Consider the following 20,832-nt stretch of genomic DNA (forward strand, 5'->3'; position numbering starts at 1 on the left):
GTGGGATTTGCCTCCATACAAAATGAATGGACGCAAATCGCACTGCAAAGAATCGAATTTAGTTTGAGCAGGAACGCGCTGCGATTCCTGTCCGAATTGCATGTGGGTTTTCGCACTGCTCCTGTGTGAACCCAGGCTGAAATCACTATGACAAGCTTGGGTTCACACAGGAGCGGTGGGGAAACCGTATGTGATAATTCGGACAGGAATCACATACCTGTTCAAACTGCATGCGGTTCTTTGCAGTGCGATTTGTGCCCATAAATTTTGTATGGGCGCAAATTGCACCACAACGTTTCGGTACTTGGCGAGTACTTGAACAAAAGTATCGGTACTAGTATTCCCAGATAATAAAAAGGGTATCGGTGTAACCCTTTCAAATATGGCACAAGTAATTTTTTAGGGTGATGTAGGGGGCATAAATGTGGGAGCATAGATTGGTAAAGGGCTATAACATCAGTGATCTCTAGCAGCCTCATATAATGTGTCTCTAGTGTATAAGAAGTCTCCTGAAGAATGTCCTCCTTTCTCCAACAGAAACTATAGTATGTCTCCACTTACTAACTACCTCTGTGTTTGACCAGCACTCCTGTGATCTCGATCTCTTGTAGCATGACCGTAGTCTCCAACCATCTCCCGTGGCATGCCTGTAGCCTCCAACCATCTTTTTTGGCATGCCCGTAGCCTCCAACCATCTCTCATGGCATGTCCCTAGTCTTCAACTGTTTTTTGGTGGCCTGCCCGTAGTCTCCAATCAATTCTCGTGGCATGTCCCTAGTCTCCAACTGTTTTGATGGCAAGCCCATAGTCTCCAATCACTTCTTGTGGCATGCCCCTTATTCTCCAATCATCTTGTGGCATGCTCCTAGTCTCCAACCATTTTTTAGTGGCATGCACGTTGTCTTCATCTCTCGGGCCATGCCCCTAGTGTCCAACCATCTCTCGTGGCATGCCCTTAGTCTCCAACCATCTCTCGTGGCATGCCCCTAGTCTCCAACCATCTCTCATGGCATGCCCCTTAGTCTCCAACCATCTCTCGTGGCATGCCCCTTAGTCTCCAACCATCTCTCGTGGCATGCCCCTAGTCTCCAACCATCTCTCATGGCATGTCCCTAGTCTCCAACCATCTCTCATGGCATGCCCCTAGTCTCCAACCATCTCTCATGGCATGCCCCTAGTCTCCAACCATCTCTCATGGCATGCCCCTAGTCTCCAACCATCTCTCATGGCATGCCCCTAGTCTCCAACCATCTCTCATGGCATGCCCCTGATCTCCAACCATTTCTCATGGCATGCCGGTAGTTTCTGATCAACACCTGTAACAAGTCCACAGCCTCTGTCCCTCTTTTTTAGCATGTTTGCAGTCTTTACCAGTTTTCTGCAGTATTACATTCTCTGATTATTATGTGTGGCCCTTTGGTAATTTTAGGAACCACATTTGAGCCCCCCTTTATCAAGTCAGTTGTCAATTACTGCAATAAACTAAAGGCATGAGAGCACATCAAATTCTTGAATTAATTAGGCCTTTTAAAAAACATTGGTCGTGTGATCACTGTTAAAGAGGGGTGGTGGGGGGAAGTAAGGTGTTCGAGTTCTCACAGGGCTGCCGACTGGCTGTTTCTTCTCAAACATCAGACCCTATGCACTGAAAACCATCTGAACAGCATTCTGGCATGTGATCAGCAGACTGGCATTTAATCACCTAACCAGTATACGAAAGGTCTTGCTCTCCTCCTGCAACCATTAGGCCATTCTCACTCCATTTTCCTGAGTCTTCTATTTACTTGACTTTGTTAGGCTTTGCTATGACCATATTGGGGAGTAGAGCTTGTAATAAAGAGATATGGTGGGTGACTCAAGCCACGGCAACCAATCATTATGGAAATGTTAGCTTTAGGTGGACAATACCTTTGAAGAGCTCAAGCCTGAATTCCCAGCTAGCTGGACTTTTTGTACAGAAAGTGGAAAAAGCAGCTGTAAAAATAGATTATTACATAGGAAAGTTTCTGTGTAGCCTTAGAATATATAGGACTAAAAGAATAGCTGTCTCCAATATTACACAATAAGCACTGTGTAACACTATAAACCGAGTTTCGTTGATGAAAAACACTTACAGGGCGTAGCTTGCCTTGATATCCATCGGAGGTGATCCGTGGAGGGTGCGGGTGCGATGTTGAAGGGGATTCCAAGTTTATGGTATTTTCTGAAAAAGACAGAAAACAATTAGCATTTGGACTATTACACCAATAAGCCATTACATTATGACCAATGACAGGTAACGTGAATAACATGGATTATCTTGTTACAATGGCATCTGAAAGTGGCTGGGGTATATGAGGCAGCAGGTGAACATGTCCCTTTAGTTGATGTGTTGAGAGAGATATAGCTCAAGAGTAAGGATTTCAGCAACTTTCATAAGGGTAAAATTGTAATGGCTAGATAACCGGGTCAGAGCAACTCCAAAACTGCAGCTGAAACTAATGGGAAGTTCCCGGTCTGCAGTGGTCAGGGCCTACCAAAAGTGGACCAAAGAAGGGACACAGACGAATCAGTGACAGGGTCATGGGCAACAAAGGCTCATTGCTACATGTGGGAAGTGAAGGCCGACCCATGTAGTCCGATCCAATAGAAGAGCTACTGTAGCTCACATTGCTGAAAAAGTCAATGCTGGCTCCGATGGAATGGTGTCACAACACACAGTGCATCACAGTTTGTTGTGTATGGGGCTGTGTAGCAACAGACCAGTCATTGTGCCCATGCTGACCCCTGTCCACAGCCAAAAGCACTCACAATGGGCACGTGAGCATCAGAACTGGACCATGGAGCAGTGGAAGAAGGTGGCCTGGTTTGATGAATCCAATAACGAGTTCAAGATGTTCACTTGGCCTCTAAATTCTCCAGATCTCAATGCAATGGAGCATCGATGAGATGTGCTTACAGGACTTAAACAGGACCTATGCATTAAGGAGAAAAAACACCTGGCAGTGACCTGCCCCCCAGGCCCCCCCCCCCCCCCTATTTTACTTACCTGAGCCCTGTATTTCTGTTGGCGGAGACACGCTCTCCCTCTCTCCACGGGGTGCCAGCTCTTGATTGGATAGATTGATAGCAGCGCAGCCATTGGCTCCCACTGCTGTCAATCAAATCCAATGACGCAAGCACATGGGGGGGGGGGGGGGGGGGGGGGGGCGGGCCGAGTCTGGCATTCGTTTCTATGGACGCAAATGCTGGACTCAGGACTGAGCCCGCAAGGTAACCCCCTCGGGAGAGCACTTCTCCTAGGGGGTTATCTGATGTGGGGAGGAGCCGCGAGAGCCCCCAGAAGACGAGGTTCGGGGCCACTCTGTGCAAAATGAGCTGCACAGAGGAGGTAAGTATACCATGTTTGTTATTTAAAAAAAAAAGGAACCCTTACAATCACTTTAAGGATCTGCTACTGAAGGCTTGGTCCCAGATACCACCGCATACCTTTAGAGGTCCAGTGGAGTCCATGCCTTGATGGATAATGGTGTGTGGTCAAAAAGTTATGGCTGATCAGTGTATATAAGTGTGTGGGACTCACTAAAGTAGCTACATAATAATTATTCCAGTAGGTAAAAACGGCTACTATAAATGTTCTGCAGCTGTGCATTAGGCAGCATTTCCTTCTTACCAGTGACAGACGGGGAGCGGGGGAAGTAGATCGAGCCCCGTGCATTGTCTGGACTGTATATGGGGCTGGTAGGAGGCTGGTCGTACAGAGGCAGAGGGGGGAGGGACGTCTGGGGTTTCGGTAAGGGGGATACCTGTAAATGAAGCACAGTCAGGGTTTCAGTAAGACATTGATACTGTAAAGTCTGCCCATCTAATCAAAAAGGAACACAAACAGGATTAACAAAAACTGTTATTAATGAGGAATTACGTAACAATACAATGCAACTAGATTTCATCTTTTTATTTAAAGCGGATCTTCACCCCCCAAAAGACAATGTGGGTGGTACCTGGCTTCAGCCTCCTCCCTCTACCACATTTTTAACAGTTTATTTTTAATTTTTTTGTGCTGCGTGGCAGCACTTCCTCCTTTTTCACCTAGGCAAGAATGAAATTGCACACACATGAACAGGTATGCTAAAGGGCTCTGCTGGACTTTGAGACCCTGCAGAGACCTTCAACTTATCTGTGCATGTGGGGCTGCCATGCAATATGCACGAGGATGATGCAGAGATATATGACCCCTTTTCAAGCACATGCATGATCAGCATGTGTGCAAATGTGCCGCAGGGATCTGCCAGGTCCCGAAAGCTGGGCAGAGCCCTTTGGCGCATGTGCCAGACTAATAAAAATGGTGGCACCAGTGGGGGAGGGTGGAGTCACGATCAAGGAGACTGAAGTTCTCTGTTAACTTGAATCCAAGAGGCTGTTCTGAGTTAATGCATATTTACCCAGTCACTGGTACGCAGGTAAGAGAACTGGGCTACAAGGCTGGTCAGAGTTGGTAAACTCCCCAAATGAGCAGTAAATGTAATAAAGACATTTTCAAATTTGTGTTAAATTCTCTAAGGATAGAGGTCGGAGCCATGTGGCCCTAAAATACAGGCTTGACATCTCTGGAATAACAAAATGATGCATTCGGCAGTAGACATAAGAAAGACAGCAAATGTCACCTCACCTGAATGTCTTCTATCCACTGGGAATCCCCGTTCTCAGACCCCACCAGCTCTTCCACCAACACTGATGGAAAAACGCCAACGCGACCGTTAAACTCTCCCTCCCAGAAGCCGTCGTCGTCCTGGTTCTCCTTGTTCAGGATCCGGATAATGGCGCCTTCGGGAAATGACAGCTCGTCTTCCGTCTGGCCGTCATAATCATAAAGTGCTTTCACAAAACACACTGGGGAAACAGGAGGAGAGAAGGACAACAGACTGAGTTTGTAGAAAAGATAAATCAGCTACAGCATTAAATACCATGTTCTTGTATATTCTCTCTTCTACCAAATGTTTTAACCATAAATCAGCACATTAAATTGTTACATAAATAGCTTAAAAAAGAAGTTTGGGATTTATTTTTATTTTCTTAAGAATCATACTTAGGTGGATGCACCATCGGTCGTTGCTGCATCTGTCCCCCGCCGGCTCAAAGACTCAGAACTGAGCGATTGCGATAGCGCAATTCTCCGTGAGCAGAGAGCTGGCAGTCTGAGGCTCACTGTTCTGTCCCCCCCCCCCCCCGCCACTCGCTGGAGCGCTGGGCTGTGGAGGAGGCGGAAGCGGCTGGGTCAGGCTCTTAGCGCTGCCTGAGAGGCTGAGCCAGGTGCTGGTCCAGGCTCCTGGGTGGATCCTGACCATATGGTTACAATCTTTCCCCAGCCTGGACTGGCTCTGTGACACAAAGCGGGTCGCCATAGTGCAGAAGGAAATGTACTCCTGTGATCCACAGGAGAAGTACAGCTGAACGGGCTTTGGCTGTACTTCTCCTTTAACAAAAAAATTACTGATAATTAAAAAACGAAATACCGGTCAGTAGATTATTGTATAATTACCTTTCTTAGCCTCTCCAATGAACCTATAATGTATTGTAAATAAAATAATTTCTTTAGTGATTGTATTCCTACTTCTCTGTTCCTCCCTAGATAGAAGCCCAATTTGTGAGCGTTACAACTGTTGAGGGGTGGCACAGCTCAGTTGATACCGCCCCATTAAGTGGGTGCACACTGACATCATTCCAACAGATAAGGCCTGGAAGCTGCCCACAGTCCTTGGGACATAAGCCTCACTCCGACACCTCATCTGTTCCTGTAATAGAACAGATGGTGCAGGTGTGCAAAACCTGCCTTGGCGAGGGTTTTTTTCTTCCTCTGGCACTGTAGCTGGCTTTTCCCCCACCCCCGTCCCTCCTCGCATATCTATTGATGGCACATGTCTTGGGCAAGCACTTGGTGCATAAGCAAGAACAGTGAATAAGTGCTTTATAATATTCTACTACTTGTCAGCTGTGTGGGCGAACAGCAGTGGAGAGAGGGGGTGCACTGTTGACCACGTTAGTTCAGGATCAACACCACCTAGGAAGATGGGGCAAAGTTCTAAATGCATCACCTTGTTGGTTTAGTAGCAAATCAGAAAATGTTTGGTGAGACTTCTGTATGTAAAACCAATCAATAAACAATTAGCCCTCTATTATGTAAAATTTACCACTGAAAGCATTTTGTCCTGTCTGTTTGATAAGTGCAAAAATACCTTTTGATCCTGCCACAAATCTTGTGGGATGATAACTTCCAGTGCTGACTATATGATTCCATTAGTTTTATTACCAGCGATCATCTGTAAACTACAAAACAACTCCCTCATGTTATAGATAATCCTAGCTAGACAAGACTGCTCCTTCATAGATGCAGTGCGTGAGTGTTGTCATCCTAGAATTGGTTATGTGTCACTCTCCTGGATCACCAGATAGGAGAGAAAAAAAAGTTAAAAACTTTGTCAGTTACCTGGTTTGCACGGGCTAATATAATAAAGATGAATATACTGCCATGATTATTTTATATTCTCCACACCCTTCCAGTGAAATTGCCACCCACTCTTAACTGACCTAAGATGTTTTCTGAAATATATTTGGGCCAAAAGCCAGCTAGACTAAAAAGATTCATCCTGACCCTGCCTACGCTAAAGGCAGGAGAAGGCTTCCCAGAGCCAGTCAAATACCTAAAGGCAGCTCACCTTACCAGACTGGTACACAATAAAACTTAAACTGTGGGTTAGAATGGAACAAGCACTGATTGAAACACCTTTTTTGACTATTCGTCAACACCCGCTGGTAGGAGCTACACTATAGCTAATAAAGACTGTTTTTCATAATTCGTTCATCTCCCCTTCACTAAGCTCCATGATTCCAGTTTTGGGCTCATCAGAATTTCAACACGGACCTTCAGACCTACAATTCAGCACCCCCATCACAAAAGTCACTGTTTGATTAGCTCACTTTTCTCATAACAATCGCCCTATGCCCACATCAGAAATGGGAACTGTGACGGACCAACTGGCACCCAGCCTGAGTGCCTCTGCCAAGATACAGCTTCCTCCACTCTGGAAATAGGAACCGGGTATTATAGCTGAGCATTTCACCCAAGAACTAGAGAACACTAGCTTAGGTGCAAACTGGAGCTGACTTTATTGTAAATTCAAACAGAATATCCTGTATACCACAAAAAATCAGGTAAGAGCTTGATCACATTACCCTAGACAATGCAAACTGTAAACAGTGATAGGGAAATCCCAGCACTTAGGAGTTTCCAATAACATTTTGACTGCTGAACCACATTCAAAAATATGTATTTAATATTCAAGCCTATAGTTTTAGCCATAGGCAGGGGAGCAAATGTATACAGTACATGGTGACATAATTGCTCTGAAAAATGACAAAGAACCTCATACTACAATTTATACATTCTGAAGGGGGTGGCACCTTGAATGGGACTCTTTTGAAGTCCCATTCAACCCTTTGGTGTTAATCATTAATATGCAGATGGTCATTTAACATATACACGTCACTTCCCAAGTTCTGTGGGAAAGCCAGAGACCCATTCACAGCTGAAGGTGTGAATGGCATTTGACCACAACCAAAACAGCTGTTACATCATATGACTTCTAACATATTTGTATCAATTACACCTGCTTAATCAGAATACATGTTTTGATAATCATAACTAAATGTTTGATAAATTTCAGCTATTCCATTTACCCTATCAACAGTATATCTAATGAGCAGCCAACATAAACAAACAATAAGCTAATTAAACAGTAGGCTAAGTAACAACTAGTCATTTAGACAAGCCTAGGTGCCTCAGGTCACTGCCCACCCAGACAATGCTTTAATTAATCAGGGATCAACACCCCACCTCAGACTGTCCTGCAACAGTCTACAACAACCTATGAGACAAATCTCATACAATGTTCCAGCAATCTGAAAAAGTGGAAATAAGTTATCTTCGTAGATTTCTTGAGGGATATTGTTGCTAAATATTTCTGTCCCAAGTGGAGTGGCTTCTCCAACTCAATCTGCAGGAAGGCCACCAATAACCTGTACAGGATTAATATTACACCTTTCCATCGCCTCCAGAAGGGAAGCTTTATTGTTCTTATTCAGAGAATTACTCCAAGCCTCACTCTCAGCGTTGTTGTCCATCATTAGACAATGATCTGCTCTCTCCATGGATCAGAGGCTGAACGGAGCTCTTTACCATGCTCTGACTGGGAGAAGCAGACAAAATCCCCTAGTTTCCTCCATGGGCCATAACCAGTGGGTAAGAGGCTTGCCCTTAGTCCCCTCCAGAAGCCTCTGTTCCCCTTGGGTCTGTCACAGGAACTACATACACATCTGAGTTAGACATCTTGGGAATGCGCTCAACTAGGGGCATATCTTTCGTATTCTACCGAAAGGACTCAAAACAGCAGGGGACCCTATGCCCTTTGGACAACTACAGTGTGCCTAGATTAGACACCAGTAAGACATACTCTGTCACAGCTTTATGCCACACAGATAGGAACTATGACCTCCCGTTCTTACAGAACTAGGAAAAAGATATAAACACTTAATTTATCCAAGCTCAAAAAGAATGCACACTTCTCTTTACTCGTAAAACCTCAATAGCAAGTAAATATCAAGAAGGGAACCACAAGCTCTACTTACGAGGTGGTACAGAACCCTTACAAAACTTTATATAATGTTCCCACAGATCACTAATCAGGGTGGTGGCTTCAAGCGGAAGTCACTCTTGTACATGTTCTTTGGGAGTTTCCATGGCTTGAGGAATTTTTGAAAAATCAATAACAGTCCTGACCAGTGAGTCTCTGGCATGGAGCTCAGCAGCATGTCTGCTACATGATACGCCTCTATCCATTGAAAAGTATAAGAATTGTTTGCTAAAACACTTTGTAAATGCTGCAAAAGCAAGCATACCAGCATTGAGGAAACAAACCGCCCAAGCCAACAAAATCGCAATTTTTTTTTTTGTTGTGATCAAGCATAAAGACAGGTATATACGTAGCACAATAGCTCTCAAAAACTGGATGCACAGAAGAAAAGGGTTGGATCCTTCCCTTTAACCTGCCCTCTTTACCACTTTTACATTCATATCACTCTCCCCATTTTTTTTCTGCTGCTTTCTACCTCTTTTTGCTATTCACCTTAGATAGCATAGATTTCTAATGGAAAAATATAGGAAAAAGGGGAGACACCTGCTGCAGAAATACAGATGTGAGCCGGGGACAGACAGTGATAAAGTGAAGTTGAGTGGTAGAGATCCTAACAAACAACAAAAGGATCATAGTAGATTGATATATTTTGAAACTACAGTGCCTTAAAAAAGTATTCATACCCCTTGAACTTTTCCACATTTTGTCATGTTACAACCAAAAATGTAAATGTATTTTATGATAGACCAACACAAAGTGGCACATAATTGTTGAAGTAGAAGGAAAATGATAAATGGTTTTCAAAACCATTTACAAATAAAAACCTGAAAAGTGTGGGGTGCATTTGTATTCAGCCCCCTTTACTCCGATACCCCTAACTAAAATCTAGTGGAAAACCAATTGCCTTTATAAGTCACCTAATGAGTAAATAGAGTCCACCTGTGTGTAATTTATTCTCAGTATAAATATGGCTTTTCTATGAAGCCCTCAGAGGTTTGTTAGAGAACCTTAGTGAACAAACAGCATCATGAAGGCCAAGGAACACACCAGACAGGTCAGGGATAACGTTCCGGATAAGGTTAAAGCAGGGTTAGGTTATAAAAAAAATATCCCAAGCTTGAACTTCTCACGGAAAAATAGACAGGTGGACCTGATCGGTCTGCTGGTGTGAAAGGGGCCTAAAATCAGTTGTAGAGCACATTCCTATAAAGCATGTAACGTACTGAGCTCATCCAAGCGATATATCACCCTCCCAGCTTCATGGAGAATGTAAAAAAACCTTTGACAATGATAACTGTAGTAATTTAGCTGGGGTTGAGATCATTACCACACGTTTCTCAGAATCACAGTATACATCGACTTCTTCATGGGATTCCCGTGAAGAAGTCGATGTGACGAAACATGTCAGGGCGTGGCTATACGGCAACCTAGTTTAACGTGTGACGCTGTGCGGTGTTCGGCTGGGACGGGTCTATTCTGCTGACTGGCTATACGAATAGAGGGCGAGATTATCAACTGCATCCCGGGTCCGCCGTGACCTCAGTACGCCACCAAGGCTTAGTTACAGGAATTACCCTGATATGCCCTTTTTTTATTGGAACCATGTGAGTGCAATAGTTATAATATAATAGAAGACTATGTGTATGTGTTTTAATAAATGATTTTACGGTATCAAGCTATTGGAGGCACTTTTATAATTTCATGTCAAAATTGGAGACGTATCCTTTTGTTGAAACACTGCTGGAGATCAAGGAATTTCACTTAGCCTGATTAACCCTGTTGGGGTGTTAAAACAGCTTTTATGCCGAGCATGAGAAGAGAACGCAAGGCATCTTCTTGCGGTGAGTGTGGTTCCAAAGGATTGATTCACAGTCACAATCGGTGTGGTGAAAGGAAAAGTCTAAGTGTATAAAAAGAATAGTCACTGAACACTGCGTGGTATATTTCACCTTGCATGGACTCTTTGTTTTTCACTGTATGCATGGACTTTGTGATTTTTAGTCTATGCATTTACGGTATTTTTAATTTTGTCATCACTACTATATCTATTTCACTTTAGGTATAGGGATTCATTTATTTGGATTCTTATATGGTTACACGTATGTGCTAAATTAGCAGTATTAGATTGCTAGTTACTTTAGTAAGGTGAACACAGCGCCATCATTTTTTTCATTAAAATTCTTTTTTCAATGTATATTTATTTTAAAATTTTAAATTAAGATTTACCAAAAGGAATCACAATCCAGTTACGTGCAGCCACACAATGCAGTTTGGTGTGAGAGAGACACCCTAAGTGGATATACTGAGAGAGTGAGAGATCCCCCCTGGGAATCAAATTTTTATTTATAAAAATTTTTTATTAACAAATACAGCGGGGAGGGAGCTGGGATACCTTGGCGGCAGGCAGCCGATGCTTGTTGCCATAGCTGAATAGTGAGAAGAGACCAGTGCAGAAGTGCAGCACAATAACCAGTGCCACTGCCTGCTGCCGAAATATTCTGGCGCTGGCTCCCCACAACTTAGCAAGCAAGACAAGCAGCAACCTACCTGATGTGGCAGGGAGCTGCTCCAACAAGGACGACTGAGGGAGAAAGGGAACTGGCCTAGGTGACAGCTACAAAGGGAATAATGCTGCCTGGGTGGACTGGCTGCTGTGCGGAGGCTCGGCAAGGGAGGGGTTAGGAACCAGGTCAGGCCACTGAGCTCACTGCTGCTGTCTTCTTGAGTCTGTCTCTGACTCTTCTGGCTCAGCAATGCAACTGCACCAGAGGAAGATATCTACCCTCTGGTGCAGGGAGCAAATTAGGGAGCTCAATAGGCAGGGCAGGCCAGTATTTCAGCCCACCCTAATGAGCTCCAATTAAACACAATGGTAGACTGCCAGGCAGCCAGTAAGCATGGAGAAACTATTACTCGGTGTTCTAAATTACAGTTGTAAATGATTTTTCGTACGGACGGTCTGTTGCTAGGTAGATTAGAAAAAAAAAAAAAGTCTAATCATGATTAGATTTTTTTTTTCTTCTAATTTACCTAGCAACAGCAGAGAGAGATAAACAAACCAGGGAAGGGAACTAAAGGTGCAGAACTAGCATTTAAAAGGCACAGAAATGTAATCACACAGACACATAAGTATACAAGTTTACACAAAGTTAAAAACGCGACAGAAAAAATATTCTATAGCTTATTTTTATTTAGCACAAAGGAGATCGCTCCTCTTCCCTCAGAGACAGCAGGGATCTGTGTATAACACGCACCCATGATTTCCCCCTGATTTTAAGGGGAAAAAGGTGCGTGTTATACGCCAATACAGTATTTATTTTTTTTCCTGCAACAATAACTGGTGGGGCGCTGCTCCAGGAGCCCCTATGGACGAGCCGCCACCGTATGTTATAATCTTGTTTGTTTTAATCCCTATGTAGAGTACGGTTCTTATCCAATCTCCTGATGACGCAGAACTTGATTCTGAGAAATGCGTAGAGTTTGGGAATGATCTTACCCCAGCCGCATTACTACAGTTATTATCAAAGGTTTTCTACATTCTCATTGAATACCTGAAGCAGGGAGCAGGATATATCTCCCTTGGATGAGCTCAATATGTTACATGCTGTATAGGAATGATTTTAGACCTTGTATTTTATTATATTTGTATAAGTAAAAAGTTATTTGTTTTAATTGATAGTTTGGGTACCTTAAAGGTCTGCTGTACTCTCTCATGTGTTCGATCTTCTTAGGAAATCTTGGATGTGGCACCAATACTACTATGGCCCTTTAACATGTTAATGTTTTAATTGTACAATTTTGCAATATTCTGTAATGATGTCTTTAAAAATTTAAAAAAAAGTTTCACGTGTGTGTATGCAAGAAGAAATCTCTCCAAATTCCCATCTTAGACAATTGTTGATGAAGAATCAGAAGATTTATCCATGCCCCTTGTTCTGAGAGCAAATAAAAAATGTTGGATTTCCTATCGCTTTCTGCCTCAGTGACACTGTTCACCAGAACAAAGGGGTGTCCCCAGTGCACACAGACAGCAATAAAAACTTTACAGGTATAATAATCCACTTCAAACTAAAAGTTTTGGCTCTATATATGCATTTCTTATAGAATGAAACACCCCCCAGAATAAAAGTGATCTACAACATTTAACTCACCAGACCAAATAGGACCAGTACAAGATTAATTTGAATAGGTTCGTATGGGATTCTGCACTTAAAGTGTTACTAAACCCACAACAGTAAAATCAGTCTGTATACGCAGTAAAGCATGCTTGTTATACTCACTGTGGAACTTAAGGGGTTAATCCTCTGCATTGTGTAAAAAGGAGGTTTGATTCTGTCTTCTCTGGTCATTCCCTTCTTCCACCATCCCCAATCCATCTAAGCCTTGGGGCACTCTGCACATGCTCAGTTTGGTGTGTATTGCTAGAGATTTTTTTTTTCTAGGGAGGGTGCATGTGATCGGCACAGGGCCAATCAGCACTGTCCAGACAAGAGGGTCAGGGATCCTGTAGTCTGATAGGACAGTCAGGGGAGAATGAAAACTCCTCCTACAAGCTTTAACCTGACACTGAGAGAAGTCACCAGACTGCTACATACTGCTGATGAGAAAAGGTATTTAGCAGTTTATATTTATTAAAATAATTGCATTTCCATGTTCTGCGTACTGTGGGAGACCAAATATACTGAATGCAGGCTCCTGGGTTTAGTAACACTTATTGCAATGAAGAGTTTTTATTATTAAAGAGGTTTGCTATAAGGACAGGACTCTGGTGACTGATGATGTGGCATAAATCATGCTTACCACTTGCATCGCCATTCGTGCTTCCCGAGACCATCTCGGCATCGTTGGAGTTGCTGGATGTGTGAGATCGGCTGTCTAGAGCAGCTAGCGATTGTAACATGCTCAGCAGACTGTTGGATGTGGGAAACTGGAGGTACTTTTCTGGTACGTATCCCACTTGACCCGATTTATTCTTTGCCTGGAGAGGAAGAGGATTCAAAGTTGTTGTCACAGTGGGGAAAAAAAAAAGTAGAAGCTGCTTAAATCGAAGCACGGCTAGCCCATGGAATGTCATATGTTACATACACTATACAACCCAAGTTTGCCATTTTTTTTTATGGCAAGAACTATGAACTGCAGGGACTCTTTGCTCCCCATACTGACATAAAGGTTAGTTGTTTTGTGAGCCATACATGGAGATTTGCCAAATTTGGGTTCCTTTAATTGCCCTTCTCTGACTGGTTCTCTTTAACTCAAGAGGTACGAAAACTAGACAAGGAACCTTGTATTGTTCGACAGCTGAACACACGAGGCTCAATTCACAAGCATTACACAAAGGCAGGGATTTTTTTTCAGCTGTGTAACAGCAATTCCTAAATCTCACTGGATTCAGCTGAAAATAGATTTTTTTATTTTTTAAATAAGAAACCTCATCCAGAAGTTTTAGCATTGTAAATGGTAAAAGCCAGATTTTTCAGCTTGGTAAACTGAGCCTCTTGTCTCTGGAAACCCAGAAACAAATTGCTTTACCAGCCCATACATTTAAATAAGAGTGGAAATACCTTGACCCAATCTTCCATGTCTCCGTCTTCTATAACTTCTAGGAGCTCGTGCTCTTCTATGGTCAGCTCATCCGGCTGCGACGCCTGAAAGAAGAGTTGAGCGATTAGAGGAGAGGGATTTTTACAGAACAGACACAAGAGGTTTATCACCCTATCTATATGGCCCGGGCCAAAAAGAAATGGGAGGTAACACATCACATAAAATCTATATCCTGTTTACTTTCCTTCTACGCTGCTCCTCCTGTGTGATAAATGTTATCAAAACTGACTTTTTCACCCCGTACGACCTACGCTTTTTATTTTTACAAAAAAATAGGAGGGCGATTCTGAGCAAGACACATTCAAAGTAAAGCAAGTGTTATCCTCACAAGTGTTCCAATGTCATAAGCAATGTCAGTTCCATTTCCACAACATTCTTTGCGAGTCCAGTGCTATGGTGCATCTACGGAATCATATAGGGCTTGCAGTAGGGTAGAAACAGCTACCTGGTCTCCTGAGATGCAACCATTCATCTGGGAACTGTGTGGAGGAAGGGGTTACTGAGGGACTGCATGGAGTGTGGAGATAGTGTGCATCTCAGTGATGGGATGCTATGTGCCTCATTTACAAAAAGCAGCAGCATGACAAGATTTGTTTTTTTTAAATGCACTGCACATTTATAAAGCTACATCAAAGCATTATTAAAATAAACACGAAAAAAAAAAAAAACCCTGGGAGGATAGCCGGTCTTAACCACTTGCTTACTGGGCACCTAAACCCCCCTCCTGCCCAGACCAATTTTCAGCTTTCAGCCCTGTCACTCTTTGAATGACAATTGCGCAGTCATATAACACTGTACCCAAATGACATTTTTTATCATTTTTTCCCCACAAATAGAGCTTTCTTTTATTGGTATTTGATCACCACTGGGTTTTATATTTTTTGTTAAAAAAGACCGATGTAAAAAAAAAATAATACAAAACCGTTTTATATTTTGTTAATAAATTTTGCAAACAGGTAATTTTTCTCCTTCATTGATGTACGCTGATGAGGCTACACTGATAGGCTGCACTGATGGGCACTGATAAGGCGTCACTGATGGGCATTAATAGGCGGCACTGGTGGGCACTGATAGGTGGCACTGGTGGGTTGCACTGATGGGCGGCACTGAAGGGCAATGATAGGTGGCACTGAAGAGCACTAATGGGTGGCACTGATAGCTGGCACTGATTTGTGGCAGTGATGGGTACTGATTGGCACTGGTAGGTGACACTGATAGGCAGCACTGCTAGGTGGCACTGATGAGGGCCAAAGAGAGGCCACCCGCTCGGCAAGGGCACCATTCAGAGAACACTTTGCATTTTCTCAATAAATGCAATGCATTTTCTGATTGGACGAGGTGGAATGGCAGGGTGGTGACATTGATAAGGAATTTCTCTTAAGGTGCCTTTTTATTTTTCAATTCTTTCCCAAATTTTACATCATTTTATACATTTGTCTATTTTTCTACACTTTCATAATGCAACTTTGAATTCCAAACTTTAACCACTTGCCTCACTTATACCCTCTTCCTGCTGAGGCCAATTTTCAGCTTTCAGCGCTCTCACACTTTGAATGACAATTGCACGGTTTATGCAACACTGTACCCATATGACATTTTTATATATTTTTTTTCACACAAATAGAGCTTTCTTTTGGTGATATTTAATCACTACTGTTTTATTTTTTATTTTTTGCTAAACAAACGAAAAAAGACCAAAAAAAAAAGGTTTTCTTAGTTTCTGTTATAAAATTTCGCAAATAGGTAATTTCTCTCTTCTTTTACTAATGTGCGCTGATGATGCTGCACTAATGGACACTCGTAGGCTGCACTGATGAGGCGGCACTGGTGGGCACTGATTGGCAGCACGGATTGGCACTGTTGGGGGGCTGCACTGATCAACAGTGCCCTGATGATCAGTGCAGATGTCCCCTTTCACACTAGCCGGTGCTGTAACAGCGCAAGGAAAGGATTACCGATAACCGGCAAGTGTGTTTACATCATAAACAGCTGTGATTAGATATAGCCAATCAGGTGGTAAAGACCCGCTGTCATTGGCTCTTTACCCTGATCGGTGATGCGCTGTGTCCTAGGGGCACAGCGCATCACTGATCACCCCATGCCAAGGATGAAAGCATGTCATATGAAGTCCTGCCATAACTAGAGTGATCCGCCCAGCCGTCATCTGACTATACGTCGGGCTGGAACTGGTTAATAAACTGCTGAAAAGTGTAGTAAGTTGAGAATAAAATTGTGTCATGATTTTTTATAGTAATTATTTGATCAGACTTTATAAACAGAACCCGAGTATCAGTCAATTTCCCAGTTGTAAACTATGCAGGGCCCCTGTCCTCTATGACAGTCCAGCACCAACCTGGTATGAGTAGATGACCTTGCAGGTTAGAGGATAATTCCTTAGTGTTCCAGAAGGACTTGAGCTGCTGTCATCAAAAGCATCCATACTGTCCTCCAGCTCTTCACCATCATCTCTATCCAGATCTGGATTTCCCTGCATTTGTTAAAAAACCAAGAAACAATTAAATGGAAGCCAATGTGCACTTTCAGTGACAGGTGCATTGAGGTGCCCTTCACAATGAATGAACAAAGTAAGCCAAATGCTATCCATTCATAATGATAGACACCACAGTACACCAATGCACGCAATATGAGTTACTGCAGCAAAATGGACCTTTAAGGGTGACAAAGCTCTCTGTCCCTGTCTCTCAACTGTGTTCCAATATTGTAACCCTCATCTTATACCAGGGTTTCTCAACCAGGGTTCCGTGGAACCCAAGAGTTCCTCCAATGGTTGCTAGGGGTTCCTTGAGCAATGACCAATTTTTCCCTCTCAGATCCAGTGACACCAATGATCTTTTTTAGCTATCTGTAGGGGGGAAATTCTTCCCCAAGACCATAGATGTAAGGAGCACTCTTCCACTGACCATCACACCAATGTATCATGAGTTGTAGATATAGCCATTTTTAACAGGGGTTCCCTGAGACCGAAAGGTTTTTTTCAAGGGTTCCTCAGTGTTGAAAAGGTTGAGAAAGTCTGTCTTATACCCTGACCCTGCCACTATCTGGCAACACACCCTTAGAAATGCCATACAACCATTGATGAAGTGCATACAGGCAGAAAAAGGCTGCAGGAGATCAGTAGCGTCAGGATGCAACAAGGGTTAAAAAAATAACTGCACTTTGTTTTAAAAATAATCATCATGTCATGAGAACAGGTTTCCATGCTGGGAAATTCCCCTGTATTGCTGTTTTAGTGACAACTGTAAAATTTCAGATTTTGCTTTCACTTTCTCAGCAACAGTGGTCAGCAGGACAAACGGAGATAGTCAATCTCTCTAGTGGGGTTATGGATGGCCAAAAAAAGAGGTATTAGCCTTTCACCAGCACATAAACCCCCCCCCACCCCAAAAAAACAACAAAATAAATAAAAACGTTTTGGCTTTACATACTCTACATTTAACTGAGTAAATTCGAATATACCTATGTGACATCTTCATTTTAAAAATTTACACTTACTGATAAATTTACATGTTTCTAAACTACATTTGGCTTCTTAAAGTGCAACTTCACTCTCTCAGTGAAGGAAAGAAAAGAGCAGTGCCGATCGAAGCGAAGCACGGAATGAAACCAGGCTTAATATATGGTAATAAACTCACATGGGGAGAGCTCAGCCACGCCCTCTGCCTGTCACAGCCGATGCACGAATAATGTCTCACCACCCGCTCAACTGATTATCTCCAGCTCTGGAGCCTCGGATGCCACCGGAGCCGCTGGGACTAGCGGTCACCTGCGCCTGCCTGCACAGACAGCAGAGACCCACGAGGACCTTGTATACTATATGCCTACACTGCCTCTACCCCCTGGGAGTTTATTACAAATGGTTTCATTCCATGCTGCACTTAGATCGGCGCTGCTCTTTTCTTTCCTTAACTGTCCACAGAGTCACCTTCAACTCTGACAGCTGGCTGCCAGTATCTGCAGTGCATGGACTCTTGCTTTAGAGACTCCTTTGGACTTTTGTTTGTTTTTAATTGTTTTGGCATATTATGCCTACATACACCCCTGCATTATTTGCATGATTTTGCACCGCCGAGCCACTCAGTCTTTCCCAGATTGGGTACCAAAAATATCCCTCTATATACTCTCTTAGTGATCATTGACTACTTGTAATCCTTACGCTGCTAGCAGTAAATAAATTGGAAGGTATTTTTACTTGTTTTCATTTTTGTTTTTTACATTTCTTCAGTTACTTCCTGGTTTCCAGGCCTAGGCCTCATCATTCATTTCAGGAGTCTTTAGGAGGGGGGAGGGTTTTTCTCAGCTAACCACACCCTCCTGCCTGCAAGCCTAATCTATGGGCAGATGGATTCTAGGAAGTAAATGTTACATGAATCATCTGCTCTTACTCAAGATAGCAACGGCCAGAAATACAAGCGGGGTGTTTTTCAAAGTGATTTTTCAACAAAATAAATCATGGGAGACATGGATGGATGGGGGAGTTTGGTTTGAATATTATAAACGAATTAAACAGCATTTTTGGTTTGTGCTGCTTAGATGCAGTGTAGTTCTGCTTTAACCACTTGCCAACCGCAATACATTGTGGTTGGCAAGTGGTTTACAGGGATTATGGCTGAAGATATCAGCCATAGACACGATACCATTTTTTTACAGCAGGGGGCCGGTTTTCTCATGAAAGCCACTGGGCCGGATTCCGAAGTGGCGGGAGGGGACGTCCCCCTCTCCTGCCGCTGTTTCTCTGGCTTAGTTTCTTCCGGTTCGCCTGAGAAACGATCCAACGGCTGCTCCCATAGGCAATCAAAGAGTTAACACTCTTTAATTGCCTGTATGGCCTTGGAGGACCGGAGCGACATCATGACGTCACTTCCGGTCCAGGCTGGAAGAAAAAAAAATAAAATTTAAGCGAAAGACCAAAAAAAAAAAATATTTTTTTTGACCTTTTTCTTTTGAAGGTAAAGAGATATGAGGTCTTTTTGGACCCCAGATCTCGCCATGAAGAGGACCTGTCATCCTTATTTCTATTACAAGAGGTGTTTAAATTCCTTGTAATAGGAATACAAGCGATAAAAAAAATAAAAGATAAAAAATTAAAGGGACAGTGTAAAACTTAATCATAAAATAAATAATAAAAAAAATGTAAAGCGCCCCCCATCCCTCCGTGCTCACGCGCAGAAGCAAACGTAAAGGCAAGTTGCGCACGCATATGTAAACAGTATTCAAACCACACATGTGAGGCATCGCCGCGAACGTTAAAACGAGAGCAATAATTCTTGCGCTAGACCTCCTCTGTAACTCTAAACAGGTAATCTCTAAAGGCGTTTGGCGCCTACAGAGATGTTAAAGTATTGTAGCTTGTCGGCATTCCACGAGCGTGCACAATTTTAAAGCTTGACATGTCAGGTATCTATTTACTTGGCGTAACATCAACTATCACATTATAAAAAAAAAAAAATGGGGTTAACTATTGCGTTTTTTTTTTTTTATTCATTAAAGAGTATTTTTTTGCAAAACTTCTGCACAATACCGTGTTACATAAAAAATTGCAACAATCGCCATTTTATTCCCTAGGGTCTCTGCTAAAAAAAAAAAAAAAAAAAAAAAAAATGTATAATGTTTGGGGGTTATAATTAATTTTCTAGCAAAAGATACTGATTTAAACTTGTAAACAAGAAGTGGCAGAAAAAGTATGGTCGGCAAGTAGTAAATTCATTATATTTCAGTAAAGTTTGTCCAGCCATATATATATATAAAAAGCACACACCTTTCAAAGTATGGCAATCAAAAAAAAAATCTACAAGGGTCTCAGCTTGTGGTGATCTGAAGAATATGTGGTTGCTAAGATATTTATTTTTGCAGATGTTTGAAAGGCAAACATGGGAAATAAGCTACAGCCAGAAATATGGGTCACTCGCCTAGAAGTACAGGACAAAGTCCAGACTCTGCTGCCTGTGTGCCTTTGAAGCAAGGTGAGGGACCACAGTAACAAAACCAGCATCCCGAAAAACAAGTGAGGAAAGGTAAACCCCCACCTTTTAAACTCCTTCCCTATCAGTAGAATAACATGTAGTAAGGGTGGTAGTGAGGAGTGACAGGAAAGGGAAAGGGATGAGGTGGAATCCGTGTTAGTAAAACTTCAAAGAGAAGAAATAAGAGGGAAATTGATAGTGGGGGTATGTTACAGGCCCCCCAACCTAAAGGAGGAGGAGGAGCTGGACCTCCTATCACAGTTAAAAATGGCAGCGAGGCAGGGAAATGTCATCATAATGTGGGACTTTAATTACCCCAATATCAACTGGGCAGAGGGAACAGCTTACTCATTAAAAGCCCGTCATTTCATGAATGACTTGCAGGACAACTTTATGTCTCAATTGGTGGATTCTCCAACTAGAAAGAATGCATTGCTAGATTTATTAATTTACGAATGATCCAAGTCTGATCTCACATGTGGCGGTACCGGACAACTTGGGATCTAGCGATCACAGGATGATCATATTTAGCGTAAAGCATAGAAAAGGAGGTAAGGAGAGTAGCACAAGAACTCTAAATTTCA

General features: G+C 42.7%; 1 protein-coding gene across 4 annotated transcripts in view; it reads right to left on the reverse strand.

The window, feature by feature from the left end:
• FCHSD2 (FCH and double SH3 domains 2) overlaps positions 1–20,832 on the reverse strand; it is a 375,255-nt gene that overhangs the window by 8,983 nt on the left and 345,440 nt on the right. For all 4 annotated transcript variants that reach the window (XM_073612907.1, XM_073612906.1, XM_073612905.1 and 1 more), the window contains 6 exons: positions 16,621–16,755; positions 14,228–14,311; positions 13,467–13,644; positions 4,649–4,869; positions 3,653–3,785; positions 2,115–2,203 (listed from right to left, as the gene is read on the reverse strand). In XM_073612907.1, the coding sequence (XP_073469008.1) occupies positions 2,115–2,203; positions 3,653–3,785; positions 4,649–4,869; positions 13,467–13,644; positions 14,228–14,311; positions 16,621–16,755 (840 nt within the window). The remainder of the gene's footprint in view (positions 1–2,114; positions 2,204–3,652; positions 3,786–4,648; positions 4,870–13,466; positions 13,645–14,227; positions 14,312–16,620; positions 16,756–20,832) is intronic.

This window comes from Aquarana catesbeiana, linkage group LG02 (assembly GCF_042186555.1).
Source record: "Aquarana catesbeiana isolate 2022-GZ linkage group LG02, ASM4218655v1, whole genome shotgun sequence".
NCBI classification, from domain to species: Eukaryota; Metazoa; Chordata; class Amphibia; order Anura; family Ranidae; genus Aquarana; species Aquarana catesbeiana.